General features: G+C 39.9%; 1 protein-coding gene across 3 annotated transcripts in view; it reads left to right on the forward strand.

The window, feature by feature from the left end:
• mpped2a (metallophosphoesterase domain containing 2a) overlaps positions 1-21,195 on the forward strand; it is a 77,085-nt gene extending 55,890 nt beyond the window's left edge. For all 3 annotated transcript variants that reach the window (XM_083901132.1, XM_083901133.1, XM_083901134.1), the window contains 3 exons: positions 10,144-10,259; positions 11,460-11,573; positions 19,749-21,195. In XM_083901132.1, coding sequence (XP_083757258.1) covers positions 10,144-10,259; positions 11,460-11,573; positions 19,749-19,867 — 349 coding nt within the window. In that variant the 3' untranslated portion in view covers positions 19,868-21,195. The remainder of the gene's footprint in view (positions 1-10,143; positions 10,260-11,459; positions 11,574-19,748) is intronic.
• Positions 21,196-22,630: the final 1,435 nt, after the last annotated feature.

The following is a 22,630-nucleotide window of genomic DNA, read 5'->3' on the forward strand; positions in this document are numbered from 1 at the left end:
TGGGTCCACAGCGTCCACTCCTTGAAATGTCGAAACAATAACCACAAACAGAGTGCCACGAATCCGCACTAGCGTGACCCTGTGGCCCTTCCTGTTGCCTTAAACACCCCTTCCCCTGCAGCAGTTACGACTGGTTGGGCCATCATGTTAATACAAAGCAGTATGCACTTCCAGCCTTTTGACAGGCCTCTGCAATAACCTGTTGATTTAAAAACAACACACGTTTTTTCAAGTTGAAGTTTTGAAGAAGCCACTATATGCTTCAAATCACAGTATAAGGGGTCTTAAAACCATAAACTTTGTATTTGAGTTTGGGTGTGGTGATATCACAGTAAATAACATATTTATTCGGTAATAAACATACCGAGATCTGTGCATTGTTCATTCAATGGCTTTTGTTTTGAAAAAACAATGCAGATTTGTGGCACGAAATTTGTGACGTCAGCTTCTCAGTACCATATTCCTAAAGGGTTGAATAACTGCCAGATATCAAAAGTGAAAGGTTATATTGGAGAATTGCAGAAATTTAAAAAAGGGAAAAGCAGCAGTTGTGGAGTCGGAAACTTCTCTTCTGTGAATGAGGCTGGTGGCTTGACAGGCTACGTTAGCTTCTACTACAAATACACCTTCATTTCCACCTCGGCTGTCAGCGTCCACAGATACATTCAGATTACCAACTAACCACATTGTTCAAATCTTACTACAGATCAGATTTGGTCGTTCACATTCTTAACCACAAATTTCAACAACAGAAAACTTTATATTTGTGAGACCAATCAATCTTAAAGTGAGAGATAAATTAAAAAAGATGTACCTTTTACCTTTGCAGTGAATTTGTGCGCGAGATTTATCTCAAGAGGATGATGCTTTCCTCTATTGTTGGATTTTGCCATGCTTCCATGGTGCAGGTCGATGATGTAATTGCACAGCTGGTAATCTGAACGTAGACTCCTTGGCTCCTCAGGTCCATGAGCAAGACACTGAACCCTTGTTTTAAGACTAGGTACCATGTAAATGCACCATGTAGAATTCGGATAAGGTCAACAATAGTGGACGATTTAAAGATTAAATGATTTTAGGAACAATGTAGCTGAGTTAACTTGAAATATCCCGACTTCTAACATCTCCCCTATGGTCTTATTCACATCAAAGCCTCCTCAGTTTGTTTGATTCTTTTTTCATTTCTCTTGGTTCTGTTACTGTTTGAAGAGCAGCAGACCTACATACTCTCAGATTATTTTTTTTCCCTCAATTCATTTGCAAACCTGGAAATGTAGTTGTGTGCTTGTGCACTAGCAGAAGCGGTCCAGAAGATACACATTGCAACGGATTCTTTTTTCAAATCACCTTGTTCCATTTAAAATGCATAGAAAATGGACTGCAGCCTCTGTTCTTGGAGCAGAGCTGGAAAATGAAACCTTGCCTGTCAGTCATTGTCACTAAGGAAAGCTTGCTGTTTCCCAGAGACATTATCCTCCCCCGTACCTCCCTTCACTCCTTTCTTCCCCCTCTTACATTGTTCTCTGGGATCAAGTTCATGGAGGCTGGAGGAGGGTAATGGGACCCTTGTCCCTGTGTATCAGGACAGGTTGAATGGGTCTCGGCCCCTGCCCCCAGCCCCCTGCCCCCAGCCCCCAGCCCCCATACAGGTCCTTTGAATAGCTCCCAGAATCCCCCTCTGTTTATTACTCTAGTCTCCAGTTTCTCCAGACCTACCCAGCTTCCTGACAGATCCATATTTCAAAGTGTTTAGATTCCGTGTTCACATCTGTGTTCCCACAACACCTCGCTGCTTCCACCTGATCCTGAGTGCCACATTCACGGGCGGCGTGCACCTTTCAACTACTCATAGTTGTAGACGTCTATTTATCAGCCCACAGACACAGTTAACAGACACAGATCATTTCAACTGCTGCTTGTGCTTTTAAATAAAACCTCAATTGTTGCTGAGGTTTTGAGGCTGGTAGTGCATTGCATTAATGTGTGAAATTGTGTGGAAAGATGCTGTTTTCGCTGACAGTTGACAGCTGAACAATTTGTGGAAAATGTAAGTGTGATTTTAAACATGCATTATTATTATTTTTAAGGCCATGAAAAAAATAATTAACCAAATCCAAAATGTCAATCAAAATGAGAAAAATCATACTGTTTATTGTTAAATATCTCAGCCTTTACTGCGTCTTAAGACTTTCCTACAACATGTATGAAAGTGAACTGAGTCTGTGTTTAACTGTAAAAAAACAAAACAATTAATGGAACAAAGTTACTATGTGTATTAGGATATTTTTTCACCTGTCACTTCTTAGGCCAACCATCAAGCACCCACAATAATGCCACTTTAAATGTTTATTTAAAACATGCTGGCTGTGAGTGTTTCAAAGAAAGTCCCCCATAGCTGGGAGAATCTTGCCTTTTGAACCAGAACCTTTTGTGTAGGGCCAGCCAGCTCCCAGGGTCCACCTTAAACCTTCACACACATGATACAATAAACTATGCATACCTGCAGTCTGTCACACCCACACACACACCCAGGCTGAGTGTGACGGATACAGGATAAGCACGAGTGTAGGTTAGGGTAGGTTTTTATATTTGAAAAAAAAAAAAAATGTTAAATCAAATGATATAATGAGTTGATTAATTTGCAGTGGAAAATTGCAATTGCTGCATTTGCATGCAGAAAATATTATTTCCTTATGTGTTTGTTTTAGTTCGGATGTGTTTACAAGGTAACCTCGTGAAGCTTTCTTAATTGATCGTCACTGTACTTGCTCACTAATCATTCTTCTTCAGTTGCAGTGTGTTAATAGTTCCCTTGCTCTTAAACTCTGCCTTTACTCATGCATGCATGTATTACTCTCTTTCTCATATGATTTGTCAATGTAGATCTAAATTGAAAAAGTGCCTGTTTAACAGTGTGTGCCAAAACTCATACACACACACACTCACACACAGACCTGTGTTTGGTGAAGAGCTGGGAGCTGCAGGCTCGCTGAGAGCAGCTGTGTTTGCAGCGAAGCATCTGCTGGCTGATGCAGTTGTTGTTTTACATGAACAGCCTGCAGGTCAAACTGCAGCTGGCTGCATCTTATTGCAGGGACAAACCCTAGGGACCTTGTGTTTATGTGTGTGTGTCTGTGTGTGTGCGCGCCAACCCGTCCCCATGGTTGTAGCCTTTCCTAAGCGGGCTAAGTCTTGTGGCTAAACCTTAGCGCCTCAGCATTTGGCAGCATGACTGCAGCGAGATTAATCCATTCCACACTCCATCAGTCACTAGGCACAGGTTATTAGTGCTCAGGCAAAGCAGAGCGTGCACACACACACACACACACACACACACACACACACACACACACAATCTCACACAAAGACGCACATTCACGCCCTCTTCACCCTTGTGACTTTGCCTTCTACTTTGTCCCCAAAGTTTGCAAAGGTGGCCTTGGTGTTGAGAGGCCATTTGTCAAAACCCAGCCAGAGTCTCCACTTGGCGCCTTTTAATAAGGCTACCTGGGCTCTGTGACTTTACACACACACACACACACACACACACAGTGTGTACTCTGCTTTGGCACATACTCATACAGCTTTGAGTGTCAGGTGGTACTTCCCGTGGGGCTTATAAAAGTCCCATTAACATGGCCTTCCTCATTGGTTCTGACAGGTTGATCAATTAGACCCCTCCCCCTCCTGATCCCAGGACCACTCTGACTCAGAGGTCAGACACGATGAATCGCTGGACCTGCACACTCTCTCAACCCCTCCCTCCTCCTCCCTCTCTATCTCCATTTATCTACCTCTTATTCCAGTGCAGCTTGTTTGTCCCACTGTGTGATTTCCTAGGGTGCAGCTCTTGTCCAGCTTTTTAGGTGAAGATTTGTGCTTAACCTGAGACAAAATATGCACATGTACCATCTCAACCTGCATATGCATATTGGTGCATATGCATGTGGTTGTGTCTGTTTTCTCGCTGTTCATTTGCACAGCAAAGAAGCACATGGGCATGAGGGGATTCTTGCAGTGCAGGGACTTTCCAGTTCTCACTTGATTCAGAGGATATACAGGCTTTTTCTGTCACTGCAGTGTGAGGAGAGATTTGTGTGTTGTGTATGTGTTGTTACACCACAACTGCTGTTTCTCATGTGACCAACCAAGCACAACATTGGGAATTACTTTGTGTATATGTGCGCCGTTAATTCAGTTTCTTATGATATTGCATCTACCCCCGTCTCTTTCCACCACCTTGAAGTATGACTAAAAATAGGGAATATATTTTCAGAAACCAGCATCTTAGTCGTTAGAGATGACTGAACTGAACCGTAGTCCAGCTCTAATGTTTCCTCTTTTTGTGTTTATTCAAAACTATGAGTCACGTTTTTTTTCCAGGCATGATATTACGGCTGAATTGAGAAATCTATTTTCTGGAAATCAAGTTAAACAAGATACACAATTTTAGCCACGGCGATACTCGACAGGCTCACACACTGTGGATTGGGGTTGTGACAATACATGCCTGTGCAGCAGTTTACAGGCCTGCTTTGATTCAGGATGTTTGGCTATAGATGGATAATGTGTCTGAGTTGGACATGTGAAGCCATAGACCTTAAGAGAATAGAAGCAAACAGCTTTCTGCAGGTCAACCTGATATCTTCTTAAGCCCAATTTATACTTCTGCGTAAAGTGCTCTGCGTAGGTTACGCAGAGTCCCCTGCGTCCACGCAGAGCCTGTTGAAGAGCCTCTGCGTCGTCTCCGACTGCACAAAATATTTTTTAAGTGTCCGTCACTCCGTCAAGGGACAACGGAGACGGCAAGAGCTGCGATTGGTCCTCAGGACAGGCCGAGCGAAGCTGCTCTGTGCCGGCTCACAGTGCGCACCGAGCGTCCACAGACGCGGAGCTGATCCCTGCCGATAACGCCGCTGTCAAACTATAAATATGTCATATCTTAACACACACAGCACATGTTTAGACTCTAAATGGCCAATTTCTCGCCTCAAATTATCTTAAAACTGCGTTCCGTCACACAGAAAAGTGAGAAACGGCAACTGTTTCAACAACAACAGTCTTTCTCTCTCGACGCCATTACTCACTGTAGCTAGAAGCACAACAACCTTGCGCAGCGACCCCTACTGTTCGGGCGGGAAATTGCAGCGCGTGTCCGTCACCACGACGCAGAAGTATGAAGGCTCGAGGCGTCTCCGTGGTGACGCAGTCGGATAACGCATTACGCAGTCGGAGGAGTATAATGTGGCCTTTATTGTAAGTCAAACGGTACAGAATAAGTAGTGAGCAGAATTTGTATCTGTCCTGATGCTCAAAGTAAGTCTGTACTTCACACTCCTAATGACAGTCCACAAAGTACAAAGTACCTTTTTAACCTTTTTCATAAAAGTATAATGATTCTACTGGAAGTGATGCAGGTTTTATTCATATAAAAAAAGGTTGTCCTGACTTCGTTAAATATAATCAAGGGGGGGTAAAAGCACTAAGAGTGTTGAAAAGAAAATCATTGAAAATATGTGACCTTGAGGCTCCTTGTTTAGCATCATTGCTGTATTATTTACTGAATTAGAAAAAAGCAAAGAGCAGATGACAGTCAAACAGCTTTTTTAAGTTTTAATTACATTTTGTGTTGAATCATTAATGTAAAAAAATATTTCACCATTAACATATGACTTATGTGTTTGTATAAGTGAATGTGTGTGGTCTTGCATCATGTGGTCTGCTGTTGGGTGGTCCCAAGAATTGTTTAACGGACTCATATTATACCCTATTTCTCCAAGTTAACCTAGTTCCCTGGTGTCCTAATGAACATGTCTGTGACATGCTTTGGTCAAAATACCTTAAGGATGAAGCACCACAGCAGTTCAATCACTCTGCCAAAACAGCCCTGTTCAGAACGCTCGCTTTTGAGTGCCTGTCTCTTTAAATGCAAATGAGACACAGGAAACTACGTCGGCGTCACTGAGGCTCCAGCAGCTAACAGCAGTTAGCATTTGGAAAAGCCATCATTTGTTGACTCTAGCTGGCACATTGTCGTCATATATAAAATGTAATCATTCCAGCCTCATCTGAAACACTTTGTGAACTTCCGCTCTTCAGGATACTGTTGCCCTCGCCTACACTCTCGCGGTCTTTAGGGACAAAGCGGAGCTCGGCGAGACAACAATTCCAGGAATTTGCACAATTTGGCGTCGGATTGCGTTCAGAAGTCAACATCGCATGTTTTATCTCCTGTACTTTGACTGAGGCGGACCACAAAAACACACTTTGCGTACTCATAGGGCCTCTAGAGTCCTAAATATAAGTATTAAAATGATGATTTTGCATAATATGTCTCCTTAAAGTCCTCCAGCATGCACTGGTCAAACAGGACATGATTAAATCACTATGATATCAGCCAACGCTCTAATCAGAGTGATATGGTGATCGTTTGAACAGCTGATCATCTGAGGTGTAAAGACGGTCACAATGATTCATTAAGGGAAGGAGTCGGATTAAAAGACATAATGAGGGGAATGAAGTGTGTAGTGGGGAGGGGGGGGGGGGGGGGGTTAAGAACGGTGTCATGTCCAGAGAGAGGTTGAAGCACCATACTAATGATGTCCAGCAGCCTAATTGAATATTGACGTTCTGCACACGAGGGCTGAATGGCTCCTGTCTGCTGCAGTTTTGCTGCTGGACCGGGGGCTGCTCATTTTTAACCCACTTCCACCATTTCCATTTAATTACCAGGGGAATCCGTAAAATCCTCAAATACCCCTGTTACCATGGTTACTGGCTCTTTGTCCTAGTGACACATTGTTTCACTTTGTTTTGTATGTGTAGTTGTTTCATTGTTCATTATAGGGTTTGTTTTTAAGGGGAGTATCCTCTTCAGCAAGATTCGTTATAGGTTGGGAACATCTAATTTTCTGCCGTTGACGGAACACAAGTGTTCCACATGACACATGCTAGGTAGAAGTCTTGTTTTTCCACATTTTTGTTTGCTGTTAATTCAGCGCTCTCTCTCTCTTTCCATCATCCTCTTTTCTATTTCTGTGTCTGTGTTTCTATGTTGTTTTACTTCCCACTGTGCCAGCCTCCAGACGCTTCTCCTTTGTTGCCAGGGCGACGTGCTCCAGATGGCGAGTGTCAGACCCAAAGACTGAGCTCTGTAGTGTAGTTTGATTACAACGCCATTCACATGCACGTCGGTCCAGATATATACACTCTGAGGAACAGACTGAGACACTGGCGCACATTCTGTTCAGCACTTGCAGCCTACTCAGAGGCTGCTACACACACACATGCACACTCAATACTGTATAATAAAACCTGTGCTACAGCCACACAGGAAACAATCTCTCCTTTATGTGACCGGGATGTCGTTAATCTTGGCGGAGGTTAACAAATGCACTTGCATGGAAGGTATATTTCATAGGCAGACAGCCGACAATGGGGCCATTGTGGCTCTGCTGCAGCGTTCAGTCAGGACCTTTTGGTTGGCTCTGGATCCACAGCTCGTGTCAGGGGTTATGTTTCATCTTCTAGATGAATGAATTTATGTGGGAGAAAACATGTGAAACATGGAGCTAAATCAGTTTTGCAGCTGTTTATTTATTTTTGCCCCAAGAAATCGTCTCTCTTTTTTTTTTCTTTTTTTTTTTCTTGAATAGAGAGGGGGAAAATGAATTTGTTTAGCCATTTTTCAAAGTTTGGTCTTCTTGCTATTTGTCAAACGCAGAGCCAGGCCCAGTTTTTGCCATCCAAGAAGTGGCAAGTCGTCCCAGTAATCCATTAGACTTCCATTAGCTCAGATTTGTGTGATTAGTTGTAATTAATCAGTTGAGTCTGTGGCCTTCACTCCCCCCTCTCTGTGCTCCTCACATTTAATTTTTAACCTCATTTCTCAGCTCTCCACCAGGCGAGAGAATCAGGCAACGACTGAGCAAGCAAATCAAAGGGCACCAGCTTCTGGTCTGCCGTCGTTACAGCCTCTGTGTCCGAGACCACTCAATAATGTTCAACCACCAGGCCCAAAGTGCCAGTACTTTGACTCCATCATACTGCTTTTTCTCTCTATGATGAATTAATGAGAACGTTCTTATTTTGGAGCATATATACATAAGCGCTTGGTGGCGTTTTAAAAATGAACCAGGTCGGATTGCGATCTCATGTTTTACACATCTTAAGTTTGACCTGGCTCTGGTTAGCCTCACTCGACCCTCCATGGAGCAGCGAGTATTGATCGCGCAGGAGCGTCCATCCTTCACTGTAACAAAGCTTATTGATGTTTGTGGAGCCCTGATTTCCCCTCGGTCAAATACGATGCCCAGCACCATCGCTAAGTAACTGTGGAAGCTGCTATGAACTCGGTGGCCTGTCTCAGATTAACCTGGGAATAACGGAGAATGAACTAAACTGTGTGGTTTTTTTGCTGCCGGTCTGTCCTGCAAGCCTCCAAAGTAAAATAAAAGATCTTTTCTGGGGGGTGTAGTAGTGGGTCGGCTTATATACCGAGGTATTATGTGATGATAATCTATCTTCCTTTCCTCTGTTGTCAGCCTTCTTATGCCATTAGCAGTATTGTGATAAATGAAGGCTCAATTTATCAACCCCGGCCTCTGCTCAATTTCTTTTTCTCCTCCGCCCCCCCCCCCCCAACACAACATGTAACCTCTGCGCAGTTTGCTTTATTTCTTCATCCGTTTTCAACACCATCCATCCATCCATCCCTCATTCCCACTTAGCCAGATCGAGGCTTTCTTTGTGTGTGAAGGAGTAGGCTGAGCTGCAGCCTGTCACCCAGGAGCTGGAGGATGGAGGTGGCCACGCTGTTGTCAATCACTCTATGACTGGGCAGCACAGAGGGTTTTTGGGCGTTGACGTACAAACTGGTTCCCTGCATTACAACCCTTCCATACAGTTTAGAAATACATTTTAATTACGCCTGCTTTTTTAAATTTTCTATTCATGTTTTTACAAAGCCCTCTAGGTTCATAAACATACGTCATTGTCTGTGCATATTTTGGTTTTATGTGTGGTTATTGTTTAAAGCTGCAACTAACGATTATTTTCATTGTCGATTAGTCCATAAAATGTCAGAAAATGTTTGTCAAACCTGGAAATGACGATGTTCTCCAATGTCTTGTTTTGTCCACAAATCAAAATGATTCACTTTTAACCCTAACCCTAACCCTAACCAAAGAAACGAAGACAATATTCACATTTAAGAAGCTGAAACAATCAGAAATCTTGTTTTTATCATGAAAAAAGCTTCAAAATAGATGATGATTGATTTACTCATCGATAAATAGTTTTAGCTCTACTATTGTTTCAAACATACCTTATAGATCAATTTGATGAAAAAAAAAATATTATAGAAACATCTTAAGTAAATTTACTTAACAGCAGTTCAATCTTTTTGCCAACACAGGTTTTAATTAATGTGCTAGAACTTAACCAATTAATCGATTACTATATTAATCGTCAAGTATATTGGTAATTGATATCGGTTTGAAGGTTTTTCATGATTAAAACAAGATTTCTGATTGTTTTAGCTTCTTAACCCTTTAAGGTACACACCGAGAAAAAAGCAAAAGCGTTTTTTTCTTTTTTTAATGTTTTTATTTACTTATGATAACAATAACATGAAATTAGACCCTACAGTATTTCAGATAAAGACCTCTACCAAACGGTTGAGATGTCTGTTCATAATAAACCTGGTTTGCATAACTCATAAAGTACAACATTCAGAACAATTCACATTAATTTAGTGTTGGTGAGTTCAGCTGGATGCATTTTTCAATGAGATATAGTGACTTAAAGTGTGGTCGACCAAATGGTTGAGTAGGACCTTAGGAATGTAGGAAAATGTGAATATTTTCTTTGTTTCTTTGCTCCACATAACAAAGAAATCATTAAAAAATAATTTTGGTTTGTGGACAAAACAAGACATTTAAGAACATCGTCATTTCCAGGTTTGACAAACACTGATCAACGTGTTTTTACGTCATTTTATGGAGCAAACGATTAAGATTACAAAGATAATCGTTAGTTGCAGCTCTATAATACACATGCACATATTCCTGAAACCAACTCTGGTCTGTGCCATAACTATGCTTGAATGATGCTAACCTTCTCTCGCTCCATTCCTCTCTGCAGGACTCCGTGGTTTAATGGCTGGGGGTTCAACCTGCCTCGGGGTCAGTCTCTACTGGATAAATGGAACCAGGTCCCTGAAGGCATCGACATCCTGATGACCCACGGACCTCCACTCGGTGAGTCCAATTAACCAATCACTGTCGCCCCTCATCACCATATCTAATGCAGTTATGCCTCATTATTCCAAATCTGTAAGAAATGACTGGGAGGGGGGGGGGGGGCATGTGCAGATGTCTGTGCCTGTCCATGCAGCCGGCTCTATTTAAATAAATCTTCCCTCGTATCTGGAGTGGACTCAACATGAACATGCTCCGTGATTCAATATTTGTTTGTCTTCATGAAAAAGAAAATGCAATTTGTTTGGTTTCAGTGTTTTCCAGCACAGGCTGCTTCAGTGTTCCTTCCAGCTGTTTTTTCTTCTTTTTCCCTTTGCCTCTCCGTCTGGCTTTATTGAGTGATTTCCTTCCCTCTCGCCTACAGAGGGTTGCTGCAGTTTCTGCTGCAGTCGCCACTGTGGCCATTTGATTGCACGGAAAACTCGATTTTGCAGCAGAGAGGCAGATGCTGCAAATGATAAGAGAGAGAGAATCAGTTCTTCTCTTAAGCCAATCACAGACGAGACTCAGAGTAGAGTTTTCTTGCCACCGGAGTGAAGGAACGACTGAGCAGAATATGATTCAGTCACTGAAATATAAAGAGAAACCAAGAGAATAATAGTTTTGAATTTTGGACCTCAACTTTACTGACAATAATTAAATAAATACATTTTTTTTTTTTTTTATACATACACTACCGTTCAAAAGTTTGGGGTCACTTAGAAATGTCCTTATTTTTGAAGGAAAATCTAATTTTTGTGATGAATATAACATTAAATGAATCATTAATACTCTCTCTACATTGTTAATGTTGTAAACGACTATTCTAGCTGCAAATGTTTGGTTTTTAATGGAATATGTACATAGGTGTATAGAGGCACATTTCCAGTGTTCTAATGGTACATTGTGTTTGCTAATGGCGTTAGAAGACTATTGGATGATTAGAAAACCCTTGAGAACCCTTGTGCAATGATGTTAGCACAGCTGAAAACAGCTTTGCTGGTTCTTTGACGAAAGGGTAAAATGATTATTTTGAATAAAAATCATTATTTTCTATTCATTTTGAAATTCTTTTGATGAATAAAAGTCTGACTTTTAATGGAAAACACAAGACAATTGTATAGGTGAGCCCAAACTTTTGAACGGTAGTGTATGTAATTTAACATATTTAAGATGGTGTGTTTCAGTTCAACAGCATGACTAACTTTTCTATCTGTGCAGGTTTCAGGGACTGGGTTCCTAAAGAGCTTCAGCGGGTCGGCTGCGTAGAGCTGCTCAACACCGTCCAGAAGAGGGTGCGACCCAAGCTTCACGCATTCGGCGGAATACACGAAGGTACCGACTTTGAGATTTTGAACACAAAGGGGCATTTTTCATGACCTATGAGGGCTGAACAATTAATTAATTCACTAAATACAGTATTTGAGTATATTCATCCATGGTTTTAAAGTGGTGATATGTTTTCATGGGTTACTTATTCATGAAAAGGTTTGCAAAGGGGTGGAAAATTTTTAATTTCTAGAAACTTTCCATGGGAATTTTTCGGTCAAATGAGAATTAACTGGAGCGGTTGGATAATTCAAAATTGCATTCAATTAAAAAGCATGATGTTGATTAATTTGTGTATGTGTGTGTATATGGGTTAATGACATGACGTGCATTTTTTTGTGTCCAAGTCCACTATCTAAAAAAAACAAAATGTAATCTTTTCATGACATCTATCACTTTATTCTATAAAACCTGTTAATTTTCATACATTTTTCGGTAAATTAAAAATATAAATTATATTATTTTTATGTTTTTTTACTTCTCAAACCCCTAAGATACCAGGTGATGCAGTTGTCCGAGCCAGTGAGCAGACTAAGAAAACTATTAAAAATTTTAATAATGATAAACTCAAAATAAAATACTCGGGCATAATTTTATGTTTGAAGTCTTTTGAAAAATGTTTTTTCCCCTTATAGCAATAGTTTTAAAGCTGCTAAAATAACTGCAAAACTTTTGTCCAGAAATTTACATTTCCTAAATGTCAGGGTGGTGCAACCATAAACATTGGACTTTATTTTGAATTCAAGAGACAATAGCTGTAAACTGAATGTTGCATCAGCCAGAGGAACCCCAGAGACCTTTGAGACTAAGCAAAAAGGTTTGTAGATCTCTCTCAAATACTGATAAAAATAACTACTTTCAACTATATTTAGGTTGGTACATTTTCCATGTCAGTGTGGTATAACCAATGTAAACCAATGTAAAACTAGAAAAAAATTATTTTATCATAAAACTCTTTGTTTGTTAAAAAGTGTTCTGTGTGACCTTCATGACAAGGGTAGAAAATAATGCTTGCATCCAAACAGAAGCTGTTTAATTTGAGCTTAGTTGCAATTGTCAGGTGGCACAACTGTTAATCAGGTGGCACAACTGCAATGAATGTCACTATATAATGCTATTCAAAGCTCTAAGGTTATCCATGACACTTCTAGAATGTTTATTAGTTTTGAATGGAAAGATATTGCACACAAATCATTTTGCATGATAATTTGTACATTTTAGATGCCAATATCACTATGAAAATTAGCATGACACAGGTAAAGTATTAACAATGATCCAGCTGACAACTGTGCTTTGATTACTTAGTCATAACATCTAGCACATATAGTTTCACCTGCTGGAAAGTTTTACAACAGTTATTATTATTATTACAGGGTTTCCCCCAGTGTATTATAAGCCTGGTGGGCCGCCAGGGTTTACTTCCACCAGGCTAAGAGGAGTTGTTGTTTATTTTAAATATGAAATATATTTTTTTATACACCACAATTTTTGATAAAACCGGGGATCAAGGCCGCTGCGCCCCCATGTAATCGGCGAGCGCTCCCTTTTCCATGTGCTGACTGAAACTCAAGTCACACCATCAAATATGTAATTATTGCGGTTACGTTGTTCTTTTCAATAAAAATGTTATATTTAGGGATGCACTGATAATTCGATGGCCTAAACACAGCGAGTTCACTGTGGAACAGCACCTATTAAATGCTGGAACGTCTCTTTGCGCTAAAGCGAAACTTGGCTGCATACGGAGCAGATTATGAACTCCCTGCGACATTGACTTCACACCAGAGAACATTCTCTCTCTTTGAGCAGTTAACTAAAGACATCAGCTCATCTGATGCATCTGTTATTCCATTAATTGCAGCGCTAAAGTGTCTTCTACACAAAGATTGAGAACATAGAGTGAAAACCATGAAAAGTGAGCTCTGCTCTTTAAGAGTCTGTCGCCACGTTTTATTAACATCTATCCAGATCCCCTGCACTTCATTGCGACTGTACTTGATCCTCATCATAAAGATGTAATGTTATGTGAATTGTTTTTGATGGGTTAGGGTTAGGTTTAACTGATGTCTAAAACACATGTTACTATTTGAAATGAAAATGCATTTTTTTCAGCATATTTCATGTCATAACTAATGTGATCAGATGGTGCAACCAATATTTGTCAAGTGGTGCAACCAATTTAAACCAGTAAATGATACGTCAAAGTGACCAAATGGTTTATAAATGTAATGTGTTTAGTTATTATACTGAATATATGAATTTGGGTATTTGTGTGATTATTTTCCTGTCTTTAAATGTAAAATTGGATGTTAAGGAAAAAACCTGACCTTCAGAGACCAAAAATCTTAAATTATTGTAAAAAAAAACACAATGATAAAAATAATAATGTTTATCTAGTGTAGACACCTTAAGGTATAGTTGCCAAATAATTAATTTTAAAATAAATATTAGGAATGTATATATTTTTTTATAAATAGTTGGTTGTGCCACCTGACATTTTTTTTGTTGTGAAGTTAAAGATACTGTTAAAAAATTAGTAAAAACAGTTAGAATAGTTAAACCATATATGAGAAATGTTCAAGCACATTGTTCTGGACTCAAAAATATGCATTACATCCATTTTGAAAATACTTTTAAAAAAATAAATTTTTAGAAGCTTTATTTGTCATTGACCCATATACACAGTGGTATGCAAAAGTTTGGGCACCCCTGTACATTTTTCCTTTATAAATCATTGGTCGTTTGGATAAGAAATTTCAGTTAAATATATCATATAGGAGACAAACAGTGGTATTTGAGAAGTGAAATAAAGTTTATATGATTTACAGAAAGTCTGCAAGAATTATTTAAACAAAATTAGGCATGTGCATAAGTTTAGGCACCACAAAAGAAACATTTTGTGCATCCTCCTTTGTAGAAATAACAGTCTCTAAACACTTCCTATAACTTCCAATTAGAGTCTGGATTCTGGCGGAAGATATTTTGGACCATTCTTTTAAACAACACCACAAATGTTCAATAATATTCAGGTCTGGGGACTGAGATGGCCATTCCAGAACGTTGTATTTGTTCCTCTGCATGAATGCCTTAGTAGATTTTGACCAGTGTTTAGGGTCGTTGTCTTGTTGAAAGATCCAGCCCCTGCACAACTTCAGCTTTGTCACTGATTCCTGGACATTGTTCTCCAGAATCTGCTGATATTGAGTGGAATCCATGCGACCCCAACTTTAACAAGATTCCCAGTCCCTGCACTGGCCTCACAGCCCCACAGCATGATGGAACCACCACCAAATTTTTCCACCATGCATAAAGCCCCTTGTTTTGCCCAAATAACTCTATTTTGTGGCGGGTGTAGAGAAAAGGCTTTTTCTGCATTACTCTTCCATACAGCATCTCCTTGTAAAGTGCACTGAATAGTAGAACGATGCACAGTGACACCATCTGCAGCAAGATGATGTTGTAGGTCTTTGGAGCTGGTCTGTGGGTTGACAGTTAGGGATGCACCGATCCACCTTTTTTCACTTCCGATCCGATCCCGATATCTGACTTTAGATAGCTGCCGATACTCCGATACTATTCCGATATGGATGCTCTGTTTGCTCTAATATTATATTATCATATAATATTTTGTCATCATTTTGATTATATGGCTTTAATAAACTCCTTTATACAGGCAAGTATGACATGTACGACTTTTACAACGTTTACAGCGACTTTACAGACCCCTGGCGACACACACACACACACACACACACACACACACACACACACAGTGATCGCATAGCAGCGCACACACACAGTGAGCGCATAGCAGCGCACACACAAACGGAGTCACAGACACACACATAAACGGAGTCACAGACGCGCTGTAAATGTTCAATCTCCAAACACAACGCGATGCCGGCATTTTAAATAAATAAATACCGTCTCCGTGTTAATCATTGATTTCACCTGACATTTTGGCCGGTGATATTTTTTGTGCCAGCCAAATTCACGTGACAACGGCCAAAAACCGGCACATATACCGGCGAACGTGAACCCTGGCTTGAAGGAGTGTGGTTTTCACTGTTTTTATGCCGCTGTCAGAACTGTTCTCCTCAGCGAGCAGGCGTTTTACGTCGGCTGCAGGTTGCTGAGCTAAACTTCCTGGTTAACTCCTGGTCAATCACGCTCGCCTGCTAGCTGGCTGTAAACTGTGGAATGGATTTCCTGAACGGAGTCGTGCATCATTACTTCGTGTCTCGTCGAGACACGCCTCGGTTCAGGAAACCCATTCCACTTTTTACAGCCAGCTAGCAGAGAAGTCAGGGAATCACTTGTGGAGATATTTCAGCAGACACACACACAGACGGATCGGAAATTTCCGATACAACTATAGAGATTTCCGATCCGTCAATTAAGTCTGTATCGGAACCCGATACCGATACTGGATCGGATCGGCCCCATCCCTATTGACAGTGACTGTTCTCACCATACTTCACCTCTGATTATTTGAGATTTTTCTTGGTCTGTCACTTCGGGCCTGAACTAGAACTGTGCCTGTGGTCTTCCAATTCCTCACAATGTTCCTCACAGTTGAAACTGAGAGCTTAAATCTCTGAGATAGCTTTCTGTATCCTTCCCCTAAACCATGATGTTGAACAATCATTGTTTTCAGGTCATTTGAGAGTTGTTTTGAGGCTCCCATGTTGCCACTCTTCAGAGAAGATGCAAAGAGGAGAAACACTTACAATTGGCCTCCTTAAATACCCTTTCTCATGATTCACCTGTATGAAATCAATAAAATGACAAGGGTGCCTTGAAATGTATGCAAATGCCTTATTTTGTTTAAATAATTATTGCACACTTTCTGTGCCAGCTAGCAGAGAAGTCAGGGAATCACTTGTGGAGATATTTCAGCAGACACACACACAGACGGATCGGAAATTTCCGATACAACTATAGAGATTTCCGATCCGTCAATTAAGTCTGTATCGGAACCCGATACCGATACTGGATCGGATCGGCCCCATCCCTATTGACAGTGACTGTTCTCACCATACTTCACCTCTGATTATTTGAGATTTTTCTTGGTCTGTCACTTCGGGCCTGAACTAGAACTGTGCCTGTGGTCTTCCAATTCCTCACAATGTTCCTCACAGTTGAAACTGAGAGCTTAAATCTCTGAGATAGCTTTCTGTATCCTTCCCCTAAACCATGATGTTGAACAATCATTGTTTTCAGGTCATTTGAGAGTTGTTTTGAGGCTCCCATGTTGCCACTCTTCAGAGAAGATGCAAAGAGGAGAAACACTTACAATTGGCCTCCTTAAATACCCTTTCTCATGATTCACCTGTATGAAATCAATAAAATGACAAGGGTGCCTTGAAATGTATGCAAATGCCTTATTTTGTTTAAATAATTATTGCACACTTTCTGTAAATCATATAAACTTTATTTCACTTCTCAAATATCACTGTGTTTGTCTCCTATATGATATATTTAACTGACATTTCTTATCCAAACAACCAATGATTTATAAAGGAAAATCATGAAAAATTACAGGGGTGCCCAAACTTTTGCATACCACTGTATATATGTGTGTATATATATGTGTATATGTGTGTATATGTGTGTGTGTGTGTGTGTGTGTGTGTATATATAATTGTGTGTATATATATAATTGTGTGTATATATATGTGTGTGTGTATATATATATATGTGTGTGTGTGTATATATATATATATATTAGAGCTGTCAGTTAAACGTGTTACTGACGGTGTTAACGCGATCCCATTTTAACCGCGTCAATTTTTTCTCTCTTTTTACGCTCTTTTTGGCTGAACAAACATTTTTTTTCACAAGATGTTGCATCAACTAGTAACGTTAGAACAACTACAACACCACACCGGATGCAGATAGACCGGAAACAAAACATCAGACGCTGCGCGAGCCGGTCAAAGAGTAGTCGGCTCTCGTAAGTAAAGAGTAAACGTTCCGTTTTGAGCAGATGGCGAGCGCTGTGCGAACGTCTCGAACCTCCAACAGCACACACACACATACACAGCTCCTCACACACACACAAAGTAACACAGCAGGTTTAGTCTGTAACAGATTAGTTTGTCTGCCAGAGTGGTTTAAGATGTGTCATAATAATAAAAAAATTTGATTTTGGCTTGAACAAATATTATAAATATTGTGTCTTGAAATTGCAGGAAGCTGTATTGCAATTTCGATAAATTTCGATAAATTGTTCAGCCCTAGACTACAGTATATGCAAAAATATGTAAATAACATTTACACGAAGCAAGCCAATCCACTTTTCTATGTTGATAAGAGTATTAAAATGAGGAAAAATAATGGTACAAAAAGAAATCAAGGAACATTTAGAATAGATAAAAATGTGAGATTAATTGCGATTAATCGCGAGTTAACTATGACATTTAATACGATTAATCGCGATTAAATATTTTAATCGTTTGACAACACTACAGCTGAAACAAAGTGCTGTGTGTGTGTGTGTGTGTGTGTGTGTGTGTGTGTGTGTGTGTGTGTGTGTGTGTGTGTGTGTGTGTGTGTGTGTGTGTGTGTGTGTGTGTGTGTGTGTGTGTGTGTGTGTGTGTGTGTGTGTGTGTGTGTGTGTGTGTGTGTGTGTGTGTGTGTGTGTGTGTGTGTGTGTGTGTGTGTGTGTGTGTGTGTGTGTGTGTATACACATATGTATCGTGGAGAACAATGTAAAGAGGTCCTGGGCATTAAAATTATCTGCATGTCTATGCATGAAATATCCTCAAAGATTTACATCGAAACAAAGCCCTTTCAAGGAATTTTGAGGTAAAACAACTCAGCAATTCATGTCAGAAATGTGAACATGTTTGTGCTGCTATGATCTACGTCTGTTGAGCAGCCAATGAAAATGCAAATGGGACGATGGATTTAAGAAGTGACACCGTCAAATACAGTGGAGTTAAAACGTAAAACACAATGCCAGTATGTGGCATAAAATGTGTGTGTGGAATCCGCAGTCTCTCGTTTCCTCAATTTTCTCCACACACATAAACAGAACAATTTCCAGAGAGCGATCAATCTTCTGCTGCTGTTTACCACTGGCACATGCTAATGATGTCGCCAACTGGCCTCGCAGCTGATGACGTAGCCGATGATTCAGTAGGTGTCGGCACTGTACGTTTTGCACACATCGTTCTTAATGTCTCGGTTAAGTTTATGAGACCCGTGTTGTACAGTGTGACTTACCAGATCTTAGCTTAACAGATTGCTGATATGTCACGTATGTGGGAGGCATTAGGAAATTAATGTGGTTAAATCATGAACGTGAACGTTCAACGTTAATGCACAAAGTGTTTTCCTTGACCGGAAAAAGACGTGTGTGACGCCATGTTTACGTTACTCCCGATTGTTAAAATGAGTAATTTTAACAATATATAACAATTTAACAATAGCATAACAGAAAATAATTGAGAAGCACTGGTCTAAAGTAACGCTGGTTTCGAGTCCAGGCACAGTTTACCAGTTAGCTATTAGCTAGCCATTTTTTGGCTAAACGAATCAAATTGAATTGTTTTGTTTGTTTAAGTAAAAATACATTTTGTTATCTCCTCTCATTATTATTTTTAGCGCTGGGCACGTGCGCGTTGGCTTTGACGCCAATGACGCGCTACCATGACGACTGACCGGGAAAAGACGCGTGTGACATCATGTTTATGTGACGCCCGATTGTTAAAGGCGCCATATGTAATAAAGTGGCCAAAAAAACTGTTACTACACTCAAATTCAAAATACCGAGGTCTTTTAGGTTTTCTCCACCATTGTAGCTCAGACGTAACTGGCAACCCGTGGTTGCTCGGCAGCTGAGACTCTACTGAGTGCAATGATTGGTAGACGGCGGTAGGTGGCGCCACATGCCAAAACATGATTTAAAAACATAAACATGATTTGCAGTCTGCAAAAGATAATTTTTAATTCGAATATTTTGGCTGTACTGTTGTTGTTGGTGAGTTCAGTTTGTTATATGAATTTATATTGCATTGGCCAGGACTCCCTCGAAAAAGAGGTTTTTAATCTCAATGGGACTTTTCCTGGTAAAATATAAATAGATTAAATAAAAATAAAATAAAATGATTCCTGTTTTTTTAAATGTTGATGTCCGGCAGTGCTTATGCTGACTCATGTTTTGCCCGTCCTTAGGCTACGGCATCATGACAGACGGCTACACGACGTTCATCAATGCATCGACCTGCACTGTCAGCTTCCAGCCCACCAACCCCCCCATCGTGTTCGACCTGCCTAACCCGTCCAGCTCCTGAGACCAGAGGACGGGGGCGCGGGCAGGAGATGCTACTTTTTTTTCTATAATATGTGAAGTTTGAAAAAAAATAATAATAATAAAAAATCGATGTGTTCCTTTGCAAAAATGTCGGTCTTCTCTAAGCTGTTGTTGAGAATGAGAAGATTTAAAAATGGTGTGGTTATGTTGGGACTTTGTCGGGGAGGGTCGAAGGAGAATATCGGTGTTTTCATTTTTTTAAAGTTTGTGCCAACAATCAGGATTCCCTCACAGATCTTTTAGTTCTTCATCAGGGAGTCGACGCACTATTTCGCAGTCTGCTTCCAGGAAACAGTTGAAACCTCATCCAGGAAGTAAACCTCAACTCTGTTAGCTGACAGCAGTTGATTCAAATTGCAGTAGCTATAGCATGAGGTGCAAAAATAATTTGGTTAGTCCGTATGACACCAGTATTCACCTTTTTTCGAGGGATTTTGTGGGAAAAACAATCTTGCTCTTGAAAAATATTGGTCCGATCTGTAAGATAAATTATGCTTTGTGAATACGTATAATTTCTTCATGTTTGGATTTCATTGGCCGGACAATGGATGATGCGGTTGTGTTATGTTGTATCATCTGATTTATTTTTATTATTATTATTACCCCTCCCCCCCCCCGTTTATCTTTTCTTAATGGCTGACGGGGACGCTGCCTTAAACTAGCTTTCATTTTCTCAGCTAGAGCCCCACTCTCTGCAAGCTCAGAGAAAAGTCTTTATTTATTACCCATCAACCCCACAAAGCAACACCTGACTAAGACAGGGACGGATGGCAAGCTATGGAGTTACAGCCTGAAAAATTTACTTTGTAACGTCCTTAAGGATTTCTGATCTAATTTGGAAAATGTATGTATAAAATATATATATATTATATATTCATGTTGTAAAACATCTGTACTAAAAGTTGTGTTTGACTTTAAAAAAAAAAAAAAAAAAAATATAGGTGCATTGGGTTTTTTTCAGTATGCGCCTGAATGATTGACATGTTTCTTTACGCTCCCATCAGACGATTCTTTAACGTTTTTCTATCGACTCTCCCAGTAGATGTTTGTCATGGTCACAAAGTCCAACAGGTGCTGGTTGTTCCCAACAACAACACGCCTGCCTAAACAATACGTTGTCCCTTTTAAATTTGTGTAAATTTGACAGTATTTGTGTTTTATTGCTCTTCTTTTTTTTTTCTAATTTTGCACTGTGTGTAAATGCAATCTTGCTAGCACAAAAATCTTCTGCCAATAGTTGTCTCAACTTTGCCGCTGTAAATGCTCTTTTTCATGCTCTGTTCATCTCTCGCTCTTTCTCTGATTGTATCCCTCTTTATGGAAATGTTAGTTCTCTTTCAGTTAATTGTGATATATTTAGCTGCCTTTATATGCAAATAAAATTGCAAGATTTTTACTTACAAATGGTTGTCTTTGTTTTTGTTGTCATTTAAAGTGGACATAATATACCCTATATCTCCAAGTTAAACTAGTTCCCTGGTGTCCTAATGAGCATGTCTGTCACATGCATCAAAATACCTTAAGGATGAAGCACCACAGCAGTTCACCCTGCCAAAACAGCCCTTGTTCAGAACACTCGGTTTACACTGTAAAAAAAAAAAAAAAATTGAGAAAACTCAAAATTTCAAGGCAACTAATATTATGTTAGACAACAAAACTGTAAGTTAGAGTTGTGCCAACTCAACATTCTCTTTTCAAACAGTTTGGTTTGGCGAACTAATCTTGTTCAGATAATGTAAAAAAATTATTAAAAAATAAAATTTTGAACTTTGAGTTGGCACAACTTTAACTTACATGCTTGTCTAACAAAATTATATTAGTTGATGGAACTTTTTTACAGTGTAGTAGTATCTCTTAAAAAAAAAAAAAAAGTAAAAAAGAAACTTAAGGGACAGGAAATGACAACAGCCACAGAGGCTACTGGGAGCTAACAGCAGTTAGCATTTGGAAAAGTGATCATTTGCAGGCTCTAGCAGGCACATTGCTCTCATATATAACATGTATCCACTGGACAGATAAATCCTCTGAGGCTGGAAGTTTGTGTAGAACTCTGTGCTGCACTGTGGAGCCAAGAATAGAACTTTTCGCAGACTTCCAGTTTTCTGATACCGTTGTGCTCGCCAGCACTCTCGCGTGTTTTGCGGATAAAGCAGAGCTCCGCGAGACAACAATTCCAGGAATTTAGCGCATTGTGACGTAGCAATGAGTGCAGAAGTCAACATCGTGTTTTATCTCCTGTACTTAGACTGAGGAGGACCACAAAAACATGAGTGAGTCATCTTTTTTTACACTTTGTTGACTGATAGGGCCTCCAGAGTCCCAAATAAAAGGATTTAAATGATTACAAAGTTGATTTTGCATAATATGGGAGCTTTAAATCTTCTTTCCAGTCCATGATTATTTTATTTTAACTGCACTTTAAAGGACACAAAGAAAACCACTGACTATCTAAAACAGATTGTTGTATAAAAATAGTCATTTTAAAAACAGTGGTAATCACAGCAGGCTCGTGGATTAAGAAACAACAGACCAGCTCAATCAGACGCTTTACCCTGTAAATGGGACAGTCAGTCTGATTTGGTTGTTCTTGACACCTCTAAATTTGCTGATGACCATCACTTTTATTTTAACAGCACAATAAGAAGAGATCAACAATTGAGAGTGTAAAAATAGGGTTGGTGTTTCCTCCACACGTCATCTGAGAATTCACACTGTTTCACCTCCAGTTATGTGTCATTTCCCA

This window comes from Microchirus variegatus, assembly GCF_963457635.1.
Source record: "Microchirus variegatus genome assembly, chromosome: 14".
Classification (NCBI taxonomy): domain Eukaryota; kingdom Metazoa; phylum Chordata; class Actinopteri; order Pleuronectiformes; family Soleidae; genus Microchirus; species Microchirus variegatus.